This window comes from Haplochromis burtoni, unplaced genomic scaffold, assembly GCF_018398535.1.
Source record: "Haplochromis burtoni strain Fernald_Lab_line unplaced genomic scaffold, NCSU_Asbu1 Contig_487, whole genome shotgun sequence".
Taxonomy (NCBI): domain Eukaryota; kingdom Metazoa; phylum Chordata; class Actinopteri; order Cichliformes; family Cichlidae; genus Haplochromis; species Haplochromis burtoni.
Window position 1 is genome coordinate 340,520 of NW_024582848.1, and position 26,516 is coordinate 367,035.

The 26,516-nt window shown below is 41.3% G+C and overlaps 1 protein-coding gene across 6 annotated transcripts in view; it reads right to left on the bottom strand.

The window, feature by feature from the left end:
• Positions 1–26,516, bottom strand: part of LOC102296263 (Golgi apparatus protein 1) — a 34,606-nt gene that overhangs the window by 6,408 nt on the left and 1,682 nt on the right. For 5 of the 6 annotated variants that reach the window (XR_006052950.1, XM_042213846.1, XM_042213845.1 and 2 more), the window contains exons 2-20: positions 16,689–16,718; positions 16,235–16,321; positions 13,765–13,980; positions 11,297–11,500; positions 10,256–10,327; positions 9,832–10,018; positions 9,282–9,496; positions 8,970–9,091; positions 8,675–8,776; positions 7,950–8,103; positions 7,098–7,139; positions 5,777–6,001; positions 5,278–5,340; positions 4,228–4,341; positions 3,974–4,062; positions 2,031–2,148; positions 1,172–1,264; positions 615–752; positions 16–139 (exon numbers count right to left, since the gene is read on the bottom strand). Coding sequence is in view for 5 of the 6 variants with exons in the window: in XM_042213846.1 (XP_042069780.1) it covers positions 16–139; positions 615–752; positions 1,172–1,264; positions 2,031–2,148; positions 3,974–4,062; positions 4,228–4,341; positions 5,278–5,340; positions 5,777–6,001; positions 7,098–7,139; positions 7,950–8,103; positions 8,675–8,776; positions 8,970–9,091; positions 9,282–9,496; positions 9,832–10,018; positions 10,256–10,327; positions 11,297–11,500; positions 13,765–13,980; positions 16,235–16,321; positions 16,689–16,718 (2,395 nt within the window). In the remaining variant the exon portion in view is untranslated. The remainder of the gene's footprint in view (positions 1–15; positions 140–614; positions 753–1,171; positions 1,265–2,030; positions 2,149–3,973; positions 4,063–4,227; positions 4,342–5,277; positions 5,341–5,776; positions 6,002–7,097; positions 7,140–7,949; positions 8,104–8,674; positions 8,777–8,969; positions 9,092–9,281; positions 9,497–9,831; positions 10,019–10,255; positions 10,328–11,296; positions 11,501–13,764; positions 13,981–16,234; positions 16,322–16,688; positions 16,719–26,516) is intronic. The other variant, XM_014329039.2, reaches the window with a different exon arrangement.

Consider the following 26,516-nt stretch of genomic DNA (forward strand, 5'->3'; position numbering starts at 1 on the left):
TGTGTGTGTGTGTACCTGTGTTCTGGGTGATCTGTCGCTTGGTTATCATCTGCTTGCATTTGGGATCCATCATCTCGCTGTTCTTGTTCTGCTTCAAACACTGAAGAACGTTCTTCCCATCTGACTCTGTACAGAAGCGCTGAACACATCAAACAGCCACGTTACATTCAGCTCAATCACAATAACAAACATCAAACCCTCGTGGACCCACAATTAAAGAAACGCCCACCCCGCCAGGCCCATATTTAACCAAAAGAAACCCTCTGAGGGGCCACCGACACCAGAGGATAAGATAACGAGTCTGTGATGTTTCTGGTCATTTGATGAAAAACTGTTTTATTCTTCGTTAAATTACAAAACAGCACAGAGAAGATGGAGGATACGCGTTCCCAATGGGCAGAGACAAACACCATCATAACCCAGAAACAAGATGGTGATGATGAAAAGACTTCAGCCAAGAGAATGTCTGAGATGATCCATCCACAACATAAGGTTAGCCATTAACACGCTGCTACATGGTCTGAATTACTCGCTAAGAAATAGTCCTGATCCTAAGATTCATGTCCACAATTCAGAGTGAAGGAAACTGATCTTGTTTTTCTTCTCTTGCTTACTCTGATCATGTTCTTGCAGACTCTCATCAGCTGATAGTCAAGTTCAGAATCAACCATCTCCACCTCCTGCAGCTTGAAGACCTTCTGGTGGCATTGCGAACTCAGCTTACGCTTGTTCTCCTTCAGACACTCGATAACCTGCAGAGATGAAGCCAATAAAGAAATAAATGAATAAATAAATTCTTTTTTGTACAGTTCAGACTGTTTAAAAATTTTCTTCAACTCCTTACATTCGTATTTTGTATTTTACGGATTTCCCAACAAAGTTACAGGTAAAATCTACTGGCAGTAAAATTATTTTAGGTTTTAAAGCTGCCGACTCTTTCTTCATTCGTTCAGTGTTAAGGAAACACTTTTGTCTGCACTGTGGCGGCGGCGGCTAAAGTTTGGTTCTAACATGGTCCACAGAGTGTTTACAGGTTGTTTTTAATTATATCAGAAGAGATGCGAACGGCAAAAATAACGTTCTGGGTTCAACTCAGGAGGATCCTTCATACTCATTAACTAGTGTGTGTGTGTGTGTGTGTGTGTGTGTGTGTGTGTGTGTGTGTGTTGACCTGTGCATTCCCAAAGGCCACGTTCTGACACAGCCTGCCGATGTCGGTCTTGCAGGAGTCGTACAGCTCCGGTTCCAGACGGATGTCCTCTGACTGCAGACGTTTGAGGCAGATTTGGAGAATTTAAAGGAAACAGACACAAAATAAAAACTTTAAAGACACGAAGGATCTCTGCTCGCTTCAACGAAGCACACCAGAAAAGATAAAAAACACCAGATGCTCCCAGGAGGAACCTTAGACGATGCCGTTTGCTGCTACTTTTTACTCCAGGTTTGGAAAAGTGAAAGGAACATAAACTAGATCCGCTCATCTCAGTTTACTCTATTTACATTTCAATACGCACCTACTGACATCAGGGTATCCAAGTGTTATTCCATCTTAATATTTTGACTTCTTAAGTCTTTGTGCTGCATGTTTTCTATCATTATATATTAGCGTTTTCTTTTCGTAACACTTTTTCCAAGCATTACTTTATATTTGATTTCTTTTTAACTGCTTCTAATCCATTTTTGTTCATTTTCTTGTGTCTTATTGGGTTTGTCAGTCATGTGTGATGTGCTGTGAACTGCACAAAAAGGTGTTATAAAACTGCAGCTGCTGTTGCTGTGAACTAGAACCATCTGCACATGCGTCCTGATAAAGAAATATATTTTAACTGTTTTTACAAACACGGGTTAAATCTCTTTTATAAACTCACAGAAAACCAAACATACTTAGCCTAAAAATAAAGGTTCTAAAATCATTTTCTTTTAACGGCATGTTGGGCTGTTTCATACGTTTCTGGGCGGTTTCTCGCTAACCAACAGCAAACCCGAGGACGTTACACTGCCCGACTGTGACAGAGAGTCAGAGAACATACCATCTCCACCTCCTCCACCCGCAGCTGTTTACGACACTTGACAGACACTCGCTGCTCCTTGGCGTCCTGCAGGGTGTCGTTTCTCACCGTGGTGCTGAGGCAGATCACGACATCCACCCTGACAACGACAGGAAGTCACAGAGGTTCACCCGACCAGTCAGATTCAGTATGATCAGCAGATGAGAAAAAAGTAAGGAAAAGCAGAAAGTGTCCAATTCAAAGTTTTAATTAAAGAAAAAAATGAAGTAGAAAGATCTGTCTTAGGATAAACTGCTGAGTAACAGTGAAGCTCGATTAAGCAAATTACACCAAATACGTTTTTGGGGAAAACCACAGCTGGAGATGGACAGAGTGGAGTTTAGTGGCCAGCATGGGTGTGAATTCATCTGACCCAAAGCTTACACACCAAGCTACAGCTACATGTTGTAGCTATGCACTGTCACCAGGGGGCAGTGTCAACACTTAGAACAACCAAAGTTGGCTTCAGCAGCTTCAAAGCGAAGCAGAGGTTTAAATAATCAGTTTTCCACTGCAGCTGCTGCCTGTACTTCTCTTAGTGCTTCTTTCATCTTTAAAGGTGCAGTCTGTCATTTTCTGAGTTTATTTAAAAAAAGCAAAACAAAAAACATTCATGTCTAATTACAAGTGTCCACATCCAACAATGTTAGATCCACTCCACAACTTCACTAACACCGGCTGAGCTTACCCACAGAGGAGTAAGCTCAACAGTTCACCTCAGTGTCGCTGTTATTGGTCAGAAGAGAGCTTCTCTTACTCATCGACCGATCTTACACACACTCGTTCTACAGCCTCCTCCAGAGTGAATAAACACCAGTTGATATAAACAGCAAACTGGCAGCCGACACTCACTACAGATGGATGGCAGCCAAAGCTATTTGTCCTACAGCAGCCACTGTAGCTAGACTACATACTTCAGTCAGGAGGAGTAAGATGACAGAATTCAGTTCGCTGCAATCTAGTGCTGTAATTTTCCCCCTCGGTGAACTTCCTGTTGAAGCCCACTTTTCAACCTGTATTGTATGTAGAAAGAAAAACTATGCAACAGACCCTGAAGTGGGTCTGCAAATCCAGCACTAGGTTCAGATTAGCCTGTCTAAAACCCATCTTTCAATATTAACTGCAGACCCCTGCTGGCCTGCAGCATGCCTGCCAGGTGACAGAGGGGAGAAGGCCCAGTAAGCAGCGGACTGCTTGAGAGACCCTCAGTGATCTGCAGACTTAAACTACAGGAAACCAGTAAAGATCCATCCACAGGTTCATGCTTGCAAACCTGAAAAGCTCTTTTTCCATCATCATAACTTGGGAGTTATGATTTTCACAGACATCAAATGGACACGAGTATCACCATAGCTAATTATGCAATGCAGTTAAATTTCTCCAATGCATAGAATAAAGATCTGTGTGAATGTAGCATGCAGTTCAAGGAGCTTTGAGTGGTCAACATCAATGCAAAAATATACATTTCCACCAACTGCAGTGTTACAATCTTAGGTTTCTACAACATTTACATTCTCAAACCCAGAAACAACAACTTAGAAGTGATCACAGAGCAGTGCTGAGTTCTAAGGCTTGCGAATCCAGATAATTTCCTTTAAAAAATATCCTACATGTGAAACTGTCCTCAGTGTTTGGACTGCTGGATGAAAAAAGGCTGCTGGCAGCTCACAGTATAATTCAGCCATCGGTCACACTCTGAAACACAGAGAGCTGGAAACCTCAGCAGGTCTAACAGGACTGTATCTGACTGGACACCACTAACACGAACACCTAAAAACTGAGGGTATGTTCAGAAAAAAACCCCAATCAGACAATAGATTCAGATTGTATGGTCACATATCAAATCAACTGTTGGACATACTGGTGCTTTTTGCATTTGTAATATCTTCTATGGCTGATTTTGCTCTAGTCTGTATTTGTCTTACTTCTTCTTGATGTTGGGACACAGTTTGAGGACGTCTTCCTTGCAGGCTGTCTTGAACTTGTAGGAAAAACGGAAATCTTTAACCTGAATCTGTGGACAGGCGGAAGGGCAGTCAGAGCAGTTGGTTATTAATGATTTCAAGAAGCTGCAGGAATATTACAGCCTTTCTAAACTGATAAGATTTTGCATAACAAAACATTAGGAGCTCATTCTTCTTCTACTCCTGCACCAACACATTTCCATCAGTCTGCTTACCAGCTGGAAGTGTGTCACTCCCACGGCACACTTCTCATTCATCTCCTTCTGGTGTTTGTTCTGAACCAAACACTCCATCAGATCACCAGAGTCGATCTGGTTATCAGCCACCTCCTGCCAGGCGCACAGAGAAAAGGAGAAGGAAGACTGAACTCATCGACAACTTCCTCTGAAATATGTTGAAACTGACAAAAGTAATCAACATGCTGTATTTAGCAGAAGATGCTTTGAAAGAGCTGTGAAAAATGTGCTTCTCCTCTAAAGTGCCTTAATAATTTCCTGCACACTGCATAGATGCAAGATGGTTCAAGTGAGTTAAAAAAATAAAAGTCACCGTCTGATTCATCTGGTCAAAAATAACCTCTCAGTGTGACGAGAACTTGTTCATGAGCATTTTAGCAAAGTACAGCGAGCTCTTCGTGTGGCGCCAGCTTTGACCAAACACAGAAACTTTGAAATTTTGTTTTGTGGTCAAGAACTTAGACCACACATGGGAAAACCCAGGTCAGGGAACATCTTAAAAACAAACAAATAACCCCTCAGAAGTTGTAACTTCAGGGGGGCACAAAAGGAGAAGCACATATATATTAATAAACCAGACAACACTGTGGCAATAAATAAGAGGGCAGCTTTGGAAATGACTGTCTCACAACTGTGAAAAGATGAACCTACTGGAAGGAAAACATGAGCTGTGAAAGGACTGCTGGTTTGCAGAGAATTTTCAAAATAAGAGCATGGGGACTGTCCACAAGAGAAAATTTGATTTTGCTGTTACAGATGAATTTTTTTAAATTTAACTAGACTGCAAAATATCCTCCTTGGCAGGCCTTCAGCTTTTTGTGCATCATGCTTCAATTCCATTGTTGAGTATATGGCGTCTCTGACCTGCTAAGGAAAAACGTTACGCGTCGCAGCTTCAGTCACAGGAACATCAGTTTGCTTGGAGGCTGTTGTAGAGTCTCAACCAAACTTAGTATATTCAACCAAAACACAGAAAATGTCCAAAGAATTGAAGTTTGAAGGAAGATGTGCTCATCAGTTCATACTTACATGGCAGTGGGCCTGAATGATGGGATCACAAGCTCTCATCAGCAGCGCCTCAATCTGAATATCCTGCAGACGGAAATCACAAACTCAAAATGACTTCAGCCAGTTCAGGTTTACCTGCTTTTATCAGAGTGGGACGGCTCAAACTCACTATTTCAGTCCAAATGTCTGCGTACTGTACTGAGAAGTTAATTATCAGGTTGATGCCCCACCTGCTGCCTGCCAGTAATTCAGTGCAAATAATACAACTTTTCAGACAACTGGAAACTGGTTTGTAAACACCTATAAAAAAGGGCCAAGTCTTTTTTTTAATCATCCATAATCATCTTTAACTACATACAGAAAATTTATGCAAAACTCATTTCAAGCCCTTACTTCCTTTGATTTTAATACCTTTAATGCCTCAAAGGAACCTTGGAAACATCAGTTGTCTCATGTTTGTGCCTAATGTTTTGCACGTTGCACGCTTTAAAGAAACTGCAGTGTGCGGAGACAAGCTAACCTCTGACTCCAGCTCGGTCAGGTTTCCCACCACCTCCTTGCAGTCAGCAACCAGGTCGTCCAGGTGGTCCTGCAGGCACTCCAGCTCCTGCCCGGCCTCCGTTTTCTCGCTGCACCACTTTCCCAGGTCAGTCATGCAGCGCCTCTGCAGCTCAGGGTCCAGCTTCACATCCAGCGCCCTCTGGTGGAGAATCCTCTGCACCTCCACCTTGCAGTCCCGGGAGAGCTGCAGGAGGACGACGATGACGACATCGTCATCAAATTACCCACCAAAGTATCGGCTGCTGTTAATCACGGACACTGTAAAATGATACTCAACCCAAGATTTTCAGTGTGTCTGTCCTTCACATTTAATCCTCGAAAGCCTTTAGATTTGTACGTTTAATTCAATATTAACAGATAAAATGTGAGAGTGATATTGACATTAAACGTTAATACTTTTGTGGCACTTGTTTTTCGCCATTTATTTCTCATTAACAAAGACGACAATGGCGGAGAGCAGCATTGCCTTTCTACTAATCAAGTCTTCATTATCAGCGTTGCACTGTATACAGGTCTTTGCTATTTTTGAGCTCTTTAAAAAGCTATTAATGATTTTGTCACACTGTATTTCTCCAGTCTGTACTTGTAATGCAGCTGCACATTCCCAGGTTACTAAAATGCATTGATATTAATGACCGCTGGAGCACAGACACCTGCTCAAGGTGTGTGAAACTTCCCATACAGGCCAAAACATTTTTTGCAGCAGGCTGTAAACATGTTTACAACATGTTTAGTCTATGGGGTGCGACTCTACACTCAAGCCTCAAGTGGAACTTCTCGGTACTGCAGTGTTTTACAACTTCCTGGTTTTCATGGACGTTTCTTCCTGTCAAAAGGGAATTCTTCCTCTCCACCACTGCCAGATGCTACACAGAGGGTAATTAGATTAGCAAGGTTCTCTCTGTAACATCATAGGGTGTTTAACTAATTTCACACAACTTGTTACAAGCCTCAGCAGGACTGGAAAAACACATTTTGGGTGGAGTATCACCTTAAACACAGCCAGCGTTTCCTACACTGCTTGTTTTAATCAAAGGCTTAATTTTGCTGCAGCTGAATCATCAGCATCACCAAGTTTTCCGTAAGTGGATTGTCATATTGATTCTTCACTTCAGGGTTCAGCAGCTCACTTCAGCAATTAAAAGCCAGCTCCCACATGCACTGAGAGTGGGTGGGAATTATCCAACACAATCACTTCTCCTCTACAAACCACCAGTAATCATCCAAGATGCGATTCTGTGAGCAGCATCATGAGATCAGCAGCAGTAAGAGGTACTCACCATCGAACCATGGTTTTCCGCTTCAGACTCACCACTGGGGAACTACGAGAGCATTCTGTGGTCAGAGACTTCCTGTATATATTTGGCACCTTACATTTACCTCTTCACACATGCAAGTTGTTGTCAGTTCAGGCTTAAAGCAACTTTGTGCATTTATATTAAATAAAGATTAAAGTCACTTCATCTGAATTCGTCACAGCTGTCTTCACCTCCTTCAAACTGCAAACATTTCCAGTATTTTTCACATTTGGCAGAAATTCATCAGACTAAACAAGGGTTTAACTTCTGTATCTGCACTTTTAGGCTGAGCCTACAGATAAGTCACAACCTTGAGAATAAAAACAGAAACAGCTGTGCAGACACAGAAAACTTAAAGCAAGGAACATTTAAATGACCTTTTATTTAAAAAGCCTAAACTGTAGAAAAATGCACTTTTTTTTAACTAATTTGAATTCAGAGGCCTTTCAAGCCACTGAGAGTATACAAAACGTTCCCCCTGTAAAACGCTTATTTGGCATAAAAATGTCCAAATTAGTCCAAAAAACTGCAGTGGTCATTTGAAAACAAAATGTACACTGTACTAATTGCAATACTGTAAGCAGTCACACAATTAAGGCAACACTTCACTGAGCCACAGTGCACAGTCTCTTTATAAAATTAGTCTACTTTCCTAATGTAAATACAGAGCTCCTATGGCTGCATGAATGCCCTATAAGCCAGGTTTTTGTGCTTTACAGTTACCTCTCCTGAAACAAACTGTTCTATTAACAAATCTAAAACAGCACTTGGAGATCTCCAAGTGCTGTAATCTTCACATTTAATCATTAGATTAAATCAACGGCAGAGACTCACCCGTCGTCCCTGCTCCAGAGAGCGGTAGGCGTGGCGGTACAGGCATGAGAAAATGGCACCAGGTGGCATCAACTCGCTGGTCTCATTCCAGCCGTGAGTGTGGCAGAGTCGGGATGCATCGGACTGACATTTCTTGTACAGGATCGGATCCAACCTAAGCAGCGACACAGGATGTAACAGGCAGATTAATACCTGCAGCTGTCTCTTTGGGACTAAAGCACAGACAGAATAAAAGATAGACGAAGATCCTGGCTCTGAAACGTAAAACCAATGCAGAACTGTCTTAAACCTACTTTAAAAAAAAAAAAAAAAAAAAAAAAAAAAAAAAAAACACCAGGGGGGCGGTGCTTGTGGTTGTAAAAATCCTTCCAGTCCCACAGACATCTATGAGAAAAACCACCCCGTCTAAATGCCTCCCTAAATTCAGGTTCACTTCAGATCCTCACTTGTCAACTTTCACTTCAAAGCAGATGGCAACAGCAAAACTCTCAAGGCTTCCAATCAGCACTTTACTAACAAGTGTTTTTATACCATCTATGGTCGCAGTATTAAATGGAGGCAATCAACTAACCAAGAAAACTTTTACAGCAGCCTTGTTAAAAAGCAATACATCTAAAATGATCAATTACCAAATACCAATAAACTGATATACTAAATTGAAGATGATCATCTGAACCTCATTAATGTCGAAAACAGACTTTCTTCAGCCTGTCGGCAGGACTTACTTCCAGTCTCTGGCGATGAAGTACTGCAGCTCCAGCAGTCTGTGCTCGCAGTCCTCCACCATCTTCTCAGTGTACAGATGTTCCATGAGACACGACAGGATCCTGCAGGATCAGGAAACACAAACGCATTCACATCTCAGCCACACGGCGCAGCAGCCATAAGACCTTGAACGGTCGGTTCTTCTTCAGGTTTTTTTCCACATGATCATACAGCAGGTGGGATCATTGCACTTTCTACTGTGTCAAATTTTAGGATTTCTATTTGCTGGATCCCTCTCCCTCCACGAGGACTCACATGGGGTCGCCGCTGCGGATGTGTTTGCATGCGGTCTGGATGACGGACTCACAGGCCTCGTTAAGCGCCCGATCGATGCGGTAGTCGGCCCCGGGGTCGGCTTCCTGGATCAACGTTTGCAGCTGTGGACGGAAAAAATATCATAATAAAATCAAAAAGTGAGCGCAAGACATTACACGACATTCTGGGACATGTAGGAATATGGCTGTGGGCAGGTCAAACAGAGTTGTGTTCATGCAGGTAAATCTGTACAGTGATATCTATGTAAATGTTTCTGTAACCATACAGTGAATATTATAAATGCCATCTCACCGCCTTCTGACAGCTGGGATCGATGGCGCCCATGTCTCCTCGGCCGACCCTCATTAGGCAGTGCAGCGTTCGTCCTTTGCGGTGCAGACCGGAGCAGTGACTCTCAATCTCACTGCGACAGTGCAGCACAATCTCAGGACTCAGAGAGAAATCCTCCATCAGCATCCGCCTGTAATCCATCATCTCACCCTGACACTCGCCGCTGACCACACGACCTGAAAAACACACACACACACACTGTAGCTGTGGTATCTCGTTTAAGCACAAAATATTCAAACACATTTCACAAAAACAACTCGAGGAACCAACCTGGAAACTGACTTCTGAGGTTAAATGAAACTAACCTTCTACCCTCACACAAACTCGACAGTTTTACTTTGTCTGCCTCAGACTAGTCTTCAGCAAAATAAACAGGAGCAGGTTCGTAGTGGAGAAACAGAGCAATGACTGACATGTAATTGAGCTCTCAGTGGCCTCTGAGTGCCACACAAACAAAAAGGGACATTAATTAGTTGCTGGAGCCAAGAGCGACAGATAAAGGTCTGCTCACCTCGATGGACGGCTGACTCCAGACACAGCAGAAGGTAGGACAGGCGAGCTTCCCTCGCTCGGGGCATGCTGGTGTCCACGTTGCAGTGGTACTTCCTCAGGTCCGACTTGCAGGCTTTGGCCAGCGAGTAGCTGACCTTGTAGTCCTGAGCAATCAGTTTCTGTCTGGTGGTCAGCGCCTCGCGGCACTGATGACACACAACATACACAGACACTTATTACACAACTGAATGCTCAACGAGTTTGATTTTTAATCTGCAGGAAGGCCGTATCCATCACAATTTGTACACTTCATTGTTCTGTAACCATCATCACTATAAGACTTTTTCCCCATCACCAGGAGATGGAAAAGGTTCATTTTAAGTATTTTGTAGAGGGAAAAAAATCTCTATAAATGAAATGTGGACACAGTAAATGGCACTCACCCTCTCAGACATGGAATCCTCAAACTTGTGATTGAAGAGGCATTTGTAAACTCTTCCTTCCCCAGCCAGAGTCTGAAAAGAAAAAAAAAAAAGGAAAAAGTTAATCAACTTTCAAATTCAGTCATTTTAAGGTGCTTTACTAATGTCAGGTAACAACTACAACTTCTCTTTATCCCATGTGACACAGAAGGCAGCAACTAACTAACCAACTATAGGCTTTATCAAAAAACAGAAAGACTGAAGGTTAATCTTAAAAAGTAGAGCAGCTGAATCCAAACTGGGAGCTGGGTTCGGAGCACACGGGCCTGAAAGCTGAAGGCTCTACCTCACATTCTAATTTTAAATGTCCCAGGAACCACAAACGAGCCTGCAGTCTGAGATAACTGTGACGTCTTTAACGTGAACTTTCAATTCAGTTCAGGAATCAGTGAAAAGAAACCAACGTGGGAAAACCGCAATCTTTCTTTATAGTTTATCACTTTGGATCCACTGAAGAACTTTTTTTGAACGAGTAACAAATGAATAATGTCTTCCATTATAATATTTAATAATGTAGTTGGGTAGTTGATACTGTCAGGTTCTGTGTTCCAGTAAAGTTCATTTTAATTTGAATGTTCACAAAGTAATTTCTCCCTCACAGTTTAAAGGTTTGTCTTCTAACTTTCAAAGTAAATAAAAACATCTGGATTTTTCTGATCGTTAACCTCTCGTGCTAACGTCATATAGTCTCGACTAATCTGCACATTCAGAGAAACACATTTTAGCTCATCTTGAAACAAAGGGACGTTAATTTGAGAAGACCCTAGTTGGATGGTACTTCAGCTTACAAATAATACAAATTTAGCAGTTTTTTTTTTTTTTTTTTTTTTTTTTTAAAAATGGATGTAAATAATAAAAAAAAAAAAAAAAAAAAAAAAAGGTAGATCGGGAGAAAAGAACGTTAGAAAGTGTTTCCAGAATGTGACATTTAAGAGTATTACTGATCAATTTAAAATAATTGAATAAAAGAATCCTCTGAGCTCTAGAATAAGGGATTCTTACGTTTTCACAGAAGCGTTCTCTGTCGTCTCTGCAGGAGAAGTAGAGGTAGCGGTCCAGGTGGAAGTCGTCGGAGGAGAGCTCGGCGACTCTCATGATGGCCTTTTTACATTCCTCCCTGATGACGTGCGCCCCCGCCTGGTCCTCGACTTCACGAACCAAACCTTTTTCCAAACAGGCGATCACCTCTCCCTGAGAGTGGACGTCCTGTGAGGAGGGCAAAGGTACCACAGTTACTACTGCCGGTGTGGCTCAGCTCCGGTACGACAAGGATTCGTTTCCAGACAGCAGCTATTTTAACATTATTACTTCATTAGTCCAGCAGATATCTACACTTTTTCCAGCTTTGTGCCCCAATATCATGAATTATTACAAGTGCAGCAGTTTCCTGCCTGTGAGGAACAGAAACCCACAATGCAACTTAAAGAAATGCATTGTGGGTAAAGGCTCATATCAGTCAGTGAGAAAGGTGGGTGGTCAAAACAAGTTGGTGCATTTGAAATGTCTCCTTTATACTTATTCAAAGTTGATTGGAGTTGGTGTAAACTGAATTGAACAGCACCAGTTTATTTTTATTTATTCCATCTATTATGTAATGTGTCAAAGAGAACATGCACATTGGGTCATGCAGTTCTCAATGACACACACCAACCTCATCTCCTTTGTCAGTTCTACAGATAAGCCAAGAAATGATATCAACAAGCTATCTACAAGAAGCCGGGCCGCTTCGTATAGTGAGATATCACCAAATACAGAGGTCAGCTGCAGAAAATAAATAAATTAAACAGTTTCAGCGACCTTTTGTGCTTCTGCTCTTGGAAAACGTTTGTTCTTTGTCAGCTAAATGCTCAGGAGGCTCAGGGTTTGCTTTCCCGTCCAAATCCACATAAACACCTCATCTATAAAACAATGGCTTTACTCGCTACTGCGTGCGCTCCTTTTCCTCAGTTTTTGCTTCCTCCTTTGTCTTTTAAGCCTGCGAGATCAAGGACTAGATAAGAGTCCAGATGGGCTTTATCTTTTTATATTCAGGAATCTAGGAGAGTGCAAACAGTCGTTTCATCTCAACCATCTAGTTTTAACAACAGGTGGAAGACAAATTTCTGATTAATTTCACAAAGTAGAGAGCTGAAGCTTGATTTTAAAGTTTAACATCAAGTTAAAGCTGAGTTAATAACACATTTTCTCATTTTGAGAATCAGTTCATAAACAATCCTGCCTCGTGTCGTTTCAGTGTGCGAGAAGTTAAAGCGCCAACATGGTCTGTCCGATTTCCACTCAGAGCCACTGTGACAAATTTCTGATAATGAAACTAAAAGCACTCCCGCCCACAGAAATCATCCTCTCTGAGCTCTAATCATGCCAACGTGATAATAAGTGTGTGTCTGAGGAGCTTATGGAGCTCTGCGGCAGGGAAACACGTTCAGTGGAAGATCGATTCGCTCTGCTCGCTGACAAGCTGCTACAAACTCCTCTTCTCTCATTTGAGCTCAGTCCACTTTGAGTTTTATCTGCTCTCCGACCAAAATCCAGCAGGTCAGTAAGAATATGAGCAGCACTATAAACAATCTTCGATGTACAGCTACGGCGTAGTTAGATCTCATGTCATCTTCTCTGACACATCGAAACACCTCCAGAGAGGCCGCCATTTTTAAACCTCTGCTGTAAGCCTGCAACAACTGTGAGATTTCCATTTGAAACATTAATCAAGTCGAGCACCACAAATTCACCCTCCAGCATCAGAAACACATCCTGAGGCATCTGGGAGCGCTCATTCAGCACAAACTACTTCAACTGTGGTGTGTGCAGCAGTCCATTAGGTGCTGCAGTTTCTTTGGACACATCAACATAAGATTCCTGACAACCAGCTATAGTTTCTCCTGCAAGATCTTGTCTAATTCAACCAAAATTATAACAGTTAGGGCTTCGATTTATATGAACCTGCGACTGGAGCTCGCGTCAATATTTTCACTTTTTGTATTGTATTGAATGTTTTCAATAATTGTCACGATATAGGTTCACATTAGTATCCTAAGCAAGCACCTGTTGGGTACAAACTGAAAAAACAAGTTGAAATAAACATTAAAAACTAATAACATTCATTTTTAACAGCTCATACAAATGAAAGGCATGATTTCCCCCCGCCCAAAAAAACAACAACAAATATGGCAGATTATTGGTTCGTAGGTATTGACTCAAGTTAATGGGCAATATAACAATGTGCAGAACATTACAGACTACAATCTCATCTCCATCTCCTAAAAAAATAGAAGAAAAATAAAGTAGAGAATTATCTAATCAAGCAAATGTTCTGAATACAAACCCATTATTTATACATCTAACAACATGAGTGTAAATAAGAGCCAAAAACAACGAGTCAGCGACACAGATGTTACTCCACCAATAACCAAGCAGCACTAGTCAAACACAACAAGCTTCTTTCTCTGAAGTCAGACATCCCTTCTCCTCACCTTCTCTCCGGTGCTGATGCTGCCACATTTCAGCGTGTTGATGTCATCGCGACACTTGCCCATGAAGCCGCAGATCAGCCGGTAGTCACTGAAAACAATGGTGGTCATCTTGGTGATGTACTGGTTGCACTGGTAGTCGGTGATGTTGCCACGGTGATCTACAAGGCAGGAAACCAGGTAACCTTTCCCCAGCTCCTCCGCGGCACATTCTTTAATCTGAATGGAGAAAAGCGAAGGCGACACTTCGGTGAGAGCTGAAACATAAACCTGCCTTTAAAAGCACCTCGTGTCACCTGCCCAGAACAACGAGGTCTGAACACTTCTGATTAACTCAGCTTTATTTTTACACTTGAATGTACCAGTGTCCTTTTTCCTACAAAAATCTAGAAATTGGGATTTTCATTGAAAAAAATAAATACATTTTTAAAAGTTCTCCATTTGTATCTGTGCGCTTTTCTTCGTGCTACCTGGTACTGCACTCCAGTCGTTTCTAGATTTGGACCTTTTACTGTAATTCATGCTAAAGATTTACATTGGTGAGGGTCGTGAACAGATTTTGCCCTTCCATAGGAAAACCACCGGGACTGAAAAGAAATATCTGTAAGCAGTTTTTCCTCAGTGCTGTGTGACAACTTTTCAATGGCAGAAAAATGCGTTTGTCCCTCTGCAGCCATTAATTAAAACTAAATAAATAAAATCCAATTAACCACTCATATTTTCCAACATGCCCATCACTTCCAGATCAGGAACCAGCTGAAATTTTATGATCTATGATTTTGTCCCAAAGCACAGAGACCAACAAACACAAAACTACTGCGATGGCAATGAAAGCATTGAACACGAGCAGACGATGAAAGGAGGAAGAAAAAAAAAGAAATAAATGGATTCACACATTTGCTTTCGTTTGAGTCCACCGATTGGCTGAACTCATCGAGTGACGCCTCGTTCACGAAAATCAAAACTGCCATTTTTGAAACCCGGCAACACACCGTGCTCCCCGAGTCTGACGGAAAGCCACAGACCGAGCAGCAGGGATATCGTCAACGTCCACCTATGTTGTAGCGTTCGTGTCACATACTAATTACGTCATAGGACGCTCGGCAGCGTTGCCATGACGACCACTCACATTACGTGTTACTCAATTGTAAGTGAAAACCTGCCGATCCGAGTAGGTACTAATCTGGAAAAGCGGCTTTAACCCTTTAAGACCTACCATAGAACCAAGTCCGCCAGAGCTTATCTTTATATTTTTACATGCTGTGGAGCCATTTGAGGGAGCATTTCAAGTTGCAATACATCAATACAACGGTTATAGCCCAAATTTTAAGAATATGTATGCATTGAGTCCATAGAAACTACATAAAGTGCAAAAAAGTGCAATAAAGTACAAAAAATTGAAAATCGTTTTTGGTTTTTTAACATATATTTCTAGTTAGAGAAATTTAAGAGGTTTATCCCTCAAAACTGTAAATACAAAAAAGTTGCACAAAATAGTTTCCAACAACAGGAAATTTACTTTGATGGTCTTCATAGTTTTATTTTTGAGATACACCAATTTTTATATAATGCAGGAAAAACTAAAATAAATATTATAATGCAAATTTGCAAAAAAAAAAAAAAAAAAACAACCCAGCATATGCATCAAAATAAACTGTTTCCAGCAGTGCAATATGAGTTCTAAACATCCCAGAAACTATTCAGAAAAGCATAAAGTCAAACATACCTTTTAAAAACACCAGTATAGGCTTATAATGCCCCGAAGGTGGTAAAAAAACAAAAAAAAAACCAAAAAAAAAAACCTACATTTTCCGCGAAAATGACGTCACTTCCGGTTTCTGGCAAGTAATGGCGGAAATGCGATAGATCGCGCTGACGTCTATTCCAATGTAGGAAGTGTTTTGAACAGCTGATCGGATCGGCAAAGTGTGTTTCTGGAATATTATATTTTTGTTGCTGCAAGTGGTTTTTATGCAGTTTTTGCAAAGCCATATGTGGAAGGAAACCGTGACCGAGGACAAGCTGATGCCATAAGATGTAAGTACAACTCCTCCGGTTTCATATGCAAAAAAATTATTGCGCTAGCTTACGTGGTTCCAGTTCTACAAGGATTTAAAAATAGTTACGCAAAACAGAGCGTGCTGCTCCGACCGGTTTTAAAGGGTTAATGACTTAACTGGTCAATAAAGGTTACACTGACTAACTCCACCACCTTGTAGTATTACACATAAGTACCGACCAGCCCCGGCCCCGATTCCTCTGACATCTCTTCGACATTTTGGACATAAAAACTGGCTGCAGTTTCTTAACATTGTGCTGACAGCTCTAGTTCCTGATTTTTAAGTCTACTCCAAAATCACAGCAGTCTTAAAACTTCTAAATTTGCCAGTTTATCTGATGTTCTTTTAACCGTTTGGAGGCTTGAATGAAGACCATCAAGTTGAGCTGCAGAGATTTGTTTTTAGCGACTGACCTCAGAGATGGTCGTCTTGCAGACCTCCACCGCTACAGACTCAAACTTTGGGTCTGTGGTCAGGTTCAGCTTATAGTTCCACAGCAGCTGGGGGAGAGAAGATACGAGGTATGACAATTACACCAATAAGGACAGAGTGGAGAAAAAACCCAAGAAAGAAAAACAGGACAAATAAAAAATAAAAACAACATTGTCAATCATTTTATTTTATAAAGTCTTTCTGTTATTTAATGTGACAGACATTCATTAATGAGGCAAACTTCTGGATAGCGGGGGGGGGGAAAAATGCAGTAGTACCGATGTTGGCTATCGGTTGTTTATATGAATCATTACAAAACTTGTGCATACTTTTAGTGGAAAATCATTGCGTCATAAAATTATAAGACATCATAGTGCATGCTAGGAGGTGGAGTGTGAGGGTAGAGAGAGAAGAAAAAAAAACCCACACACTTACATGGTTGCAATCTGTAGCGATTTCAGAGTCCTGAAAGAGGAAGAGAAAAAAAAAAGTTTAGCTTCTTCAGAAAGTTTAATTATTGGGTCTGAATATTTGAGACTAAACAGAGAGGACACCTAATTACTGAAATTTTGCAATCTATAACATCCCATAATCCACTGCAGTCTTGTGTGTTGTGGGATGGTGCGTTCAGGCATTCAGCTTCTTGCTTCAGTGCGGTCACCGAGGCATTTTCCTGCAGCTCTGCTTTGACCCGAGGTGACCCCTCCCCCGACTTCCTGCCCCCACCCTCGACCAGAGGAAAACTCACTGTGTGGGTCTGTGAAATAACAGCCCTGCAGATGACCAAAGACTTTCTGACCATTTACCACATGGTAGCCACAATCAGCTAGGAATAAACTGCCAGTGTGTTTGTGTGCTCTTTTTACAACGTATTTTACACACTGGTGTGACAATGCTCTTCACAAAAACAGTGCAGTGTGAAGAGGGGGAGGGGGAGACGGTACACGATAGTACCGTTGAGTTTTAAAGAGCACTGGGAGGACTCAGTTTGTAAATGGGAACCAGACTGATGCAGAACAGCAGGACGAGAAAAAGAAGCAGCATCTACAAACTGACACCAATTAAAAAAAAAAGCTAAGTGAGAGCGATGTCCCCCCCTCTCGCTCACATCGCAGAGTTCAGTCCCCAGAGAGGGGAAAGATGGATGAGGCTACGGTGACATCACCCGCTGCTTTCTGGAGGCTCATTTCGGACGGCTGAGATGAGCATTATCGCCAGCGCAGGGTTAATGCTCGTCTCGTGAGGAGGAAAATGACTGAAACCGCGCTGGTTACTGCCTTGTCAGCCATGCTGTTAGCCATTTATCACAGTGTTTGCCCTTAAAATACATGTTTTAAAGAAGCCCACACATGCCACTTTTCTACTTTGTATTTTTTTGGTAAATCAGATTGGGGATACAGGGAATGATATGTGGCGATCCTAAATACCACATTACTTTGGACGTCTGACCTCTTCTTCAAGGTCAAATAAGGTCAAACTTTCGCAAAATGTCTTATAAACTATGCTTAACCCTTTTTTTTTTTTTTTTTTTTGAATCCATCAGCGGGCCCGTTTCACAAACCCTTTTTAAACGACTGTACCTCTGTTACCCTCTCTGGTAGAGACAAAATTAAATTGGTTTTCAGAAGGAAGTGAAAACGAGCTTTTCGGGGATACTCGGCGTATCACAGTAACGCAAACCATTCACAACGTACTGCAGTCTGAACACAGGCCGAAAAATCCCCTCTGCCAAGATGTGCGGTTCACATAAAGGGTTCGAGTTAAACTGCCGTTGTATTGTCAGCATTTAGGAAATGACTGATATATGACAAAACCAAATATCACATTACAGTTTGCATCCAAATAGGTCAGATCTGATCTCACTTTTACATTTCATATCTGCCTTTGTTTCATGTTAAACCCAAAACCTGCTCCATCTTTAAGTATTACCAAGATCAAAGTCTCAAAATGCTACTGTTCTCATTTTTACAGCACTAAAGTTTTTAAAGGAAAAAAGAAAACAAAATGAATATATACAAAATTAAAGTAAATATTGCCCAGAGAGTACATGATTTTCTTTAAATCTATATCCATTTTTGTTTTGGACACAACAGAACGATGTAAGAGCTTACAGTTCTTGTTGTCAGATCATAATAGTGAAAGCACACGCAAGAAATTAGCTTTACAAGCAGCTGAGTTTAATGTATCTATATGTTATGAATGCTGCCAAACTAGAAAGGAAAGAAAATAGTTTAGTTTAATATTTCTCGTCTTTGGAGCTGCTCAGTCATCCAGGTCGTGGCAGTCTTGTGAAGTCACCCTGAAGCAGTCCAGCTGCCTTCTTTTTTGAGCCCTTAAGACTTCAATATTTCTCCCACTTCCTGACCATCAGTGCTTTGTTGGAAAGTTGAGTGTGTCAACATACAGCAGTACAAAGCTGGGTGGAGAAACCTGGAGGGAGTTGGACAGCCTGACGCCACATCAAACACTGCTGGACTTTTGTTTTTCCACTTTTCCCCCTCCATTTCTAGCCTACAGGAAAAAAAACCCTCCTTTGCACACGCTCAGTCCAAAGGTGGAGTGAACAGCTAAGTATCCCATCACACTGTTGCAGAACAAAATGTGAGTCATGTGGACATCTGCGCAGCTTTATCTCAGGATCTGATCGCTTCAAAAAGCCAAACTGTTCACATGCAGCTGACCTGAATCCCGATTGTTCCACGAATCCATCTCTGAGTTTGCAGACTCGCTGAACACGCATTACAACTGTGATCTAACACCAGAGTAAATAAACCCTCTCACTCCTCAGACACACCCATTCACATATTTGAGATGTTCAGCCTTTTTGTTTGCCAGCTTTAAGGCTCCGCTCGCCAAATGTGAACAATCTGCTAAAGCTGCCTTCCCATTTAACAGCTGCAGCTAAATTAAACTTAATCAGCTCTCCTCCTTTGTCTTGGGGAAGCTGGTGTGAGGCTGAGCTATAATTGGAAACGGGTGAGAGGAAAAGATAGGAGAAAAATGACATCATGTGAGAGAAAAGGAGAATCCGGAGGGGGGACATGGCCATTTCTGACACCTTCTCAGTTATTTAGCTTAAAATATAGACAACAGGGGAGGGGAGGAAAGTAGTCTGTTTACTGGAAACAAGAAAAAATAATGTTTAACTAAAACTCAACACATTTGTATACACTCCTGAGAGAAAACAAGAATCAGCAAAAGCAGGCTGTGCGTGAAGAAAGCGCAGCAGGAGGAAGTGTTACAAACGAAACCCTTCAGTGGACATGAGCCAACCAAGAAGAAAAGCAAACAGATCGAAACAGTCAGCCTGAGCAAACAAGGAACTGCATCCTGTAAGCTGTGTGTGGTGGATTTTTATTGGCCAGTTAAAGATTAACCAGTGGAAACAACCACTTTAAAGCTTTAGCTTCTTCTCTCACATTTTTAAAATGGCTATCTGCAGAGGATGTGCACTCTTTTTTTTGTCTAGACCAAACAGGCAGTCGGAGAGTATTTGGGCCAGGAGTGTGACTGATGTGTGCGTTACCACTACCTCCAATTTCACACACTGACACCTCATCACACAGTGAGGAGCTTTAAAAAACAGGAAATTGCACCTATTAAAATTTCCTTTGTCATGCTTCAGCCATAACTGTTGAACAATTAGTTTTCTAAATTATATTCCAAAAGCCAGAATAACACCACAGTATTTACACAAAACTTGGTTCTTTTGCATTTATTTCGAGGACACATCTAAAACCTGCAGGACACCGGCCCTCGAGGCCTGGAGTTGGCCACCCCCGGTTTACAGCTATCTATAAAACACGATGCAGACTCTAAGCAATACCATCAGGAACGCTTGCGATTGGTCACAGCTACATTTTTAAACATCACAATGATCCCAAACACACTGTCAATGGAGTATACCTGGATAAAATTGCAAAGTGGAACAGTCATGGATTGGCCTTCCCAGAGCCTGGACCTCAACAATATTAAAGCACTGTGTGGGATCATTTTGACAGAGAACAGAACAAAAGCCAGCATCCAAAAAAAAAAAAGCTTTGGATGTCCTTTAAGAAGCCTGGAGAAGTATTCATAAACACTGCTTAAAGAACAGGAAACTTTAGCCTCATGTGACTTCAAACTTTTTATCCAAATAGTCATTCTAGTGTTGACAGGAGGTGACTGCCATTATTTCATGCTAAGCACTGTTGTTGGATAAGAAACACACAAAGTATGTAAGCGAGAATGGCTTTATTGTGAATCTGGTTGCATTAAAATGTCATTCATGTGACCACAGAAAGTAGAAGAGAAGCCAACAGATGTTATTGTTGGCCACATTAGCTGCTTACACTAAACACATATCGTTCTCTCTTCCTGTCATGTTGTCTTGAGCTGAAATAAACCCACCGTAGCTGATGGGAGGGGGGCGGGGCTAAGCAAAACCATACAGCTGTAAAGGAAATCCAAAAGTAAACGACGAAACAAGAGCGCGAAGTCATCCTTTTCTTTAAATTTTGATTTTAAATAAACTGCGCAGCCTCGTCGCTCCATTATATTTGTCATAAAGCATGTGGCAGAGGCGTGCTCCCTCATAAACACCAACATTCATCACGTCTACTTAAATATGACATCCTAATGCAGACAACAGTAGGAAACCGCAAAGCTTCTGATAACAAGCAGAGTGCTCGCTGCCTACACATGCACGCGTGCGTTCATAAAGATATTATCACTGTTGGTGTGAACACAACAGTAGGAAATATCATTTTTAGACAAATGTCAACGCTGAACCTGAAAGTAGCATCGCAGAAACACCGGATGATGTTTCTTAGCAACCTTTTTCCTCCTTCTTGGCTGAGGAACAAAATATCCACACAAAGTAAAACCTGCCCGCTTTGTTTGGGATAATCAAAGATCACATTAAAGTCGCTGCACAGAGGCGGTAATTCAGTTTCAGAGATGCTGAGGTATCGCTGCTTTATTTATCCGACAGGTCCAATTACAGACCAACTCCAAGAACATCGGTGAACTTTATTCCATTAGTCTGCTTTTTATTTGTGTTGCATTAGAAAACCCTGGAAGTAAATCGATATCTAAATCAGATAAAGCTAGTGGTACTGTTAGGCCAATTATTGGGGCCAATATTCAGCATTTTTCTACTTATTGATATTAAATCGACATTTTCATTTTCGGCTGCATATCCAGGTCCATGCAGACACACCCACAGCTACCTCAGCTATTTATCTCCAGCTATTCTAGGTGGAGGACAAGGTGTTCCCAAACCAGGTAAGAGATGTAATCTAACCAGCATGCCCTGGATCCACCCTGGAGCCTCCTCTCAGTAGAATATGCCAGAAATACACCTGGGAGATACCCGAGTCAGACCCCAGCTTTAATATGGAGGAGCACTGGCTCTAACTTTGATGTCAAGCTGACGACGTTGTTTTATCTGCCAGTTGAGTACCTTCTCAGTATTTATAACGTAGTGTTCACACAAAGTAAAACCTGCACGCTTTGTTTAGGATAATCAAAGATCAGATTAAAGTAGCTGCACAGAGGCGGTAATTCAGTTTCAGAGATGCTGAGGTATCACTGCTTTATTTGCTTTATTTACTTGTGTTGTGCCACCACAGCCGGGTTAAAGACGCAAGTGTTTTACCGTTGTTTAAATGATATGTCAGTATGGAAGACGAATGGTTCACAGATTATTAAAGGGGGAAATATTGTTACAGTTCTATAAATGAGATTTTATGGAAAGAAACAAAAACTGCTCTCTGATGTGAGGATAGGAAAGTGGACAGCTCTGTAGTACAGTGTTTGCATCACTGCTAATAAAATCTAATCCTGACAATAATTTTAGTTTTTTAATTAATAAATTCAAAAACGCACTGATTGGATTCTGTGGAGCTTCTGATCTTTGCCAACTCATCAAACACAGCACTCCAGTTGTAAACACAGCTCCTGCAGCCTTAATGTGCCAATTAGTAATTATGGAGCTGGGCGGAGGAACAAGACGAGGCTCAGCGGACAGGCCGGAGCAGAGCCTTCGCTGTCTGGGGCCGCCGCCCTCTGGACTCCCTCTGCACCACGTACACAAAACCACAACCACCAGCAGCAGCCCTGACAGTGGGCAGGACGGAGACACAAAAATGCACCGAGTCTAAAAGCAGCTCTCAATCTCACTCTCACACCTGCAGAGTGCCAGCTGGGCCTTATACACATGATGTGGGCAGGCTACAGGGCATGCAGAGTGGGCGTAGAGAGGCAAGATATCAGAACCCCCCTCCACCGCTGTCACCGCCCCCAAAAAAGCTCGTTCTGACCACGTTCATCTCATAGCGTGAAAACAGCAGAACTGAGACTCACTGAGGGTTCGGGAGGCCGACTTCCCTTCCTGTCATTTGCTTTGTCCGCTCAGCGGAGTGAGAACGGGACAAAAATATCCCTGCAAGAAATGACTGGGAAACCCAAAGTCTATCACAATATCCCAGCTGACCAAAGAGGGTCATATTTACAGCACAAACTGTGCTGAACCAAAACTGATTTGTTTGCGGATTTTAAAGAGATTAAATTTGTTTTTCAGCCCTGAAAATCTCATGTAGATACCTCCTGTCCTTATGAAGCTATGAGTGTTCAAACATGATAGAAACAAATAAACGGCACCAAATACTGTGAAGGTAAAATTTTGCATTTTGCTTCTGATTCCAAGGGGGCCGGGTAGCACTCACTGATTTTTCATGATAGTACTGTGTTAATGCCCCAAAGCCTGCAGTATTTTATGTCTTAATGCTTACTTTTTTAATCTCTGAATCTTAGGTCAATCACTTAATGATTTTCTCCCTTTTCCCTGTTAAACTGCAAAAATACTGCAGTAGTACACATGTAAGGCCCAACAAGCTTCATATTTTACAGTGAATCAAACATCCTGTACAGCAACAGTGGGGAAATTTGGGCCTAAAAATAACATTTTCTACACAAGTAAACCTCCATAAACTGTCTTAGCCCACAGATTGAGTTCTGAGCATTAATTTGACAAAAACAACCCCCACCCACTCCAAAACAGAAGACGTGAAGAACCAATCAGCTGGTCCAGATGCACAAAGAAATTATTCCAAGCAAAGATGGGTATTAACATTCACAGGAAGTCAGAGCAAACAAAACAAAAGACTTCAGCTGAGATCAAACAAGCGTCTAATCCTCTGACTGTGCGAGTTTGTCTTTTTCCACCCGCTACAAACACAAACTGTTTCATCTATCACATTAATTTAAGTCATGACCTTAAACACTGTCCTCAGTGACATTAAAAAGGAATGGAAAGGTCTTGATGCAAATTAAATAAAATCCTCTGGAAATCGCTGCAGATGGCGCCGAGACAGAAAATATCATCAACCTGCCGCCATTTAGAACAGCAAGGGCTCGTTTTCATTCCTTCCTCACTTCTCGTGTCGTTCTCATCTCTTCTCTTTTTACTTATTTTTAAACACGTTTTAAAATTGCTGGTATTTCTTAACATACTTTTAAATTTCTGTCTGAAAACGTTAAGAAAGTGCTATTCATAAAATTTTCAGATTCTTTTATTATTTCGAAACGAGGAGCAATCTGACATTTTGTTCTGTCAGAAAAGAGTCAAAAGCCAAAAGATAAACAGGAGCAAAAGGTTCAACTCTGAATTTTTCACATTTTTTTCTTGAAAAATGACCACAAACAATTACTAACCTGGTGATGGGGTAATTCGTGCCCAGGGTCTAAAACCCCAAAAGAGATTATTTGCAGTGAAAAGCAGCCCTTTAGAGAAGCTAGAACTGGAACATTTTTACATGTAAATGGCCTTAACAGTAGATGAACATGAGTAACCAGAAGACAACAATACCGCAGCCTTCTGGGTGAATGCAGGCCATCTGTACTGACACTCAATATTAAAACGCCTTCATAAATTCATTTTTTACCATCTCCCAAATCCTGTCCACTTAAAAATCTACCTATAAGCAGCTCACTGCCCTACATTTTTCATAAGCAGGCTACAAACAAAGGATTTCAGGATGACTTTTACCAGCCGAGAGGGCGCAGTCTTGTGATTGTGAGTAAGCAGATAATGGGCACAGCGAGAGGACCCGTCTTAGCTGCTCTAAGCTGCTGTTGTGGCGTACAGAGAGAGGCCTCTGTCTGCTGCAGATCTGCTGAAGACAAACAGCTAATGAGCTTAACTGAGAGAGCGAGCAGCCAGAAGCTGCCACACCAACAGGTCTCTCATAAGGAGCTGTCGAATGAGCTTAAACAAAGCAGCTGAAGTACACATTCCTTAAAACAACTCTCTCTGGAACACATCTGGATGAAGATGAATAAAAGCGACCATGGACGTGACTCAGTGCTAACAGTCTCCCAAATCAATCTCAAGCCACCACAAGTTCAACTACATCAACCTGATTACGTTTAAACCATCTGCTGCACCACTGGCAGCAAAGCTAAAGATCTCATTTATTAAAGATATTTTTAACGTGCATGCATATAATTTTTATGATAACCAGTAAGATTTCTAAAAATAATGAACATTTAAGAGGCAATTTTAGAGGTTTTATGAGTTTTATAAATGATTCAGACTCATTAGAGACTGTAAAACGTTCAATATAATATATAATCACAATATAATCACATTTTGATTGCTTGCTTTACGAAAAATGTGTCAAATGTGCCCAAAATTACAGACCCAACTGTAAATAACTTCATTATTACAGAAGTTGAGTATTAGGGAAAGTTTAATTAGGATGTCGCTTCAGCTGTATTAAAATAAAGAAGGACGAACAGACTGAACAGGACAGCACCTACATTTTCAAACTGACCACACAGCTCCAATTGCATCAGACCTACGGCCACTCTCCTTCATCCACGGTTCAGCCTTCTCCACCTCTTACCTCCTCCGGCCTGAAATCTCCCCCTGACTGAATATTTAACCGATCCAACATTTATTTATATCTGACATCAATCTGATCCCAGCTCAAAAGAATCGACTGAGCATCACGACAACAGACCAGTCGATTCAAATCAATTCTATGTTGTTGTTATTTTTGTACTTTTTTATTATCTAATTATTTGGGGGAGGGATTTGTGACAGCAATGATAAAAAAGTGATATTTGTGAGGTAAATGTTTCTGCATTAATGTCCTTCAGAAATCAAAATGTGGGTGGTAACATAAAGAAATAGCGATGCTTGGACTGTGGTCTTTGCTTGGCATTATCCAAAAGACAAACACACACAAACACGCTTTTCAGTATTAGATGCTGAATGTGCTCATGTACTTTGACCTGGAGTTGTGTTCTACATCTATATTTCCACATGTTCATGTAGCTTTTCCATTTTTTCAGGCTGGTACTTTTCCAGCACGACTATAAAAATGTGCTCATGCACTGATCGATGCATGAGGATACAAGGAAAGGAAACAAGGACAGTGAGAGGCTCTCACACTGAGCTGAAAAGAGACCTGAGAGCTGTGCTATTTACCATTCTACTAATAAAAATAAATGTGTATTCTCAGATGCTTCATTTTTTACAGTGGTGTACACAGTCAGGCTCCATGCAGAGGAACAAATATCTTTGTGAAGGCAAAGCTCTGGATTTACTGATTATCTTCCTACTCTTTACAGCCACGAGCTGTGGGTAAAGACTAAAAGGATGAGACAGAGGACACAAGCAGCTGAAATGAGTTTCCTCTGAAGGGTGTCTGGTACTCAGTATGACAAGGTAGACAAAGGCAAGATATCCATATTTTTAACTGGACTTGAAAAGAATGTATTGGTAGATCTCCAGTTAAGTTAATTTCATAGGTGAATAGGTTCGCAAATTAGGGCCTCGTGCTTTCCATCTGCAGCATGTCCACTGTAATGAATAGTTCTTATGCCCCTTTTGTAAAATGCTTTAAATTATGTACAATCAGAGCCAACAACTGCCTGGAAAGTGAAAATGTATTATAAAGTTAAAAGCTCATTACTTTTTTTCTGCATATTGTTTTATAAAGGCATACAGCTTCCTGAGAATGAAAGAGGGATTTATTTGCAGGACATAAACAGCTGTGGTAAGATGCCCACATTTTCTCAAAGACCAAAGATGAGGAGATTTATTATTTATCCTAATTTTACTAAAACTATCATCCTACCGTCTATCCATAATGTCAATGTGTTGCTCTGATTAGACATCAATGCAGCTAGTCAAACCAGGTACCTTCCCTGTTTAACCAGGCTAGTCATTAAAGTCATCAGATGTACATAATTCCAGCCACTGTGATAATCTAA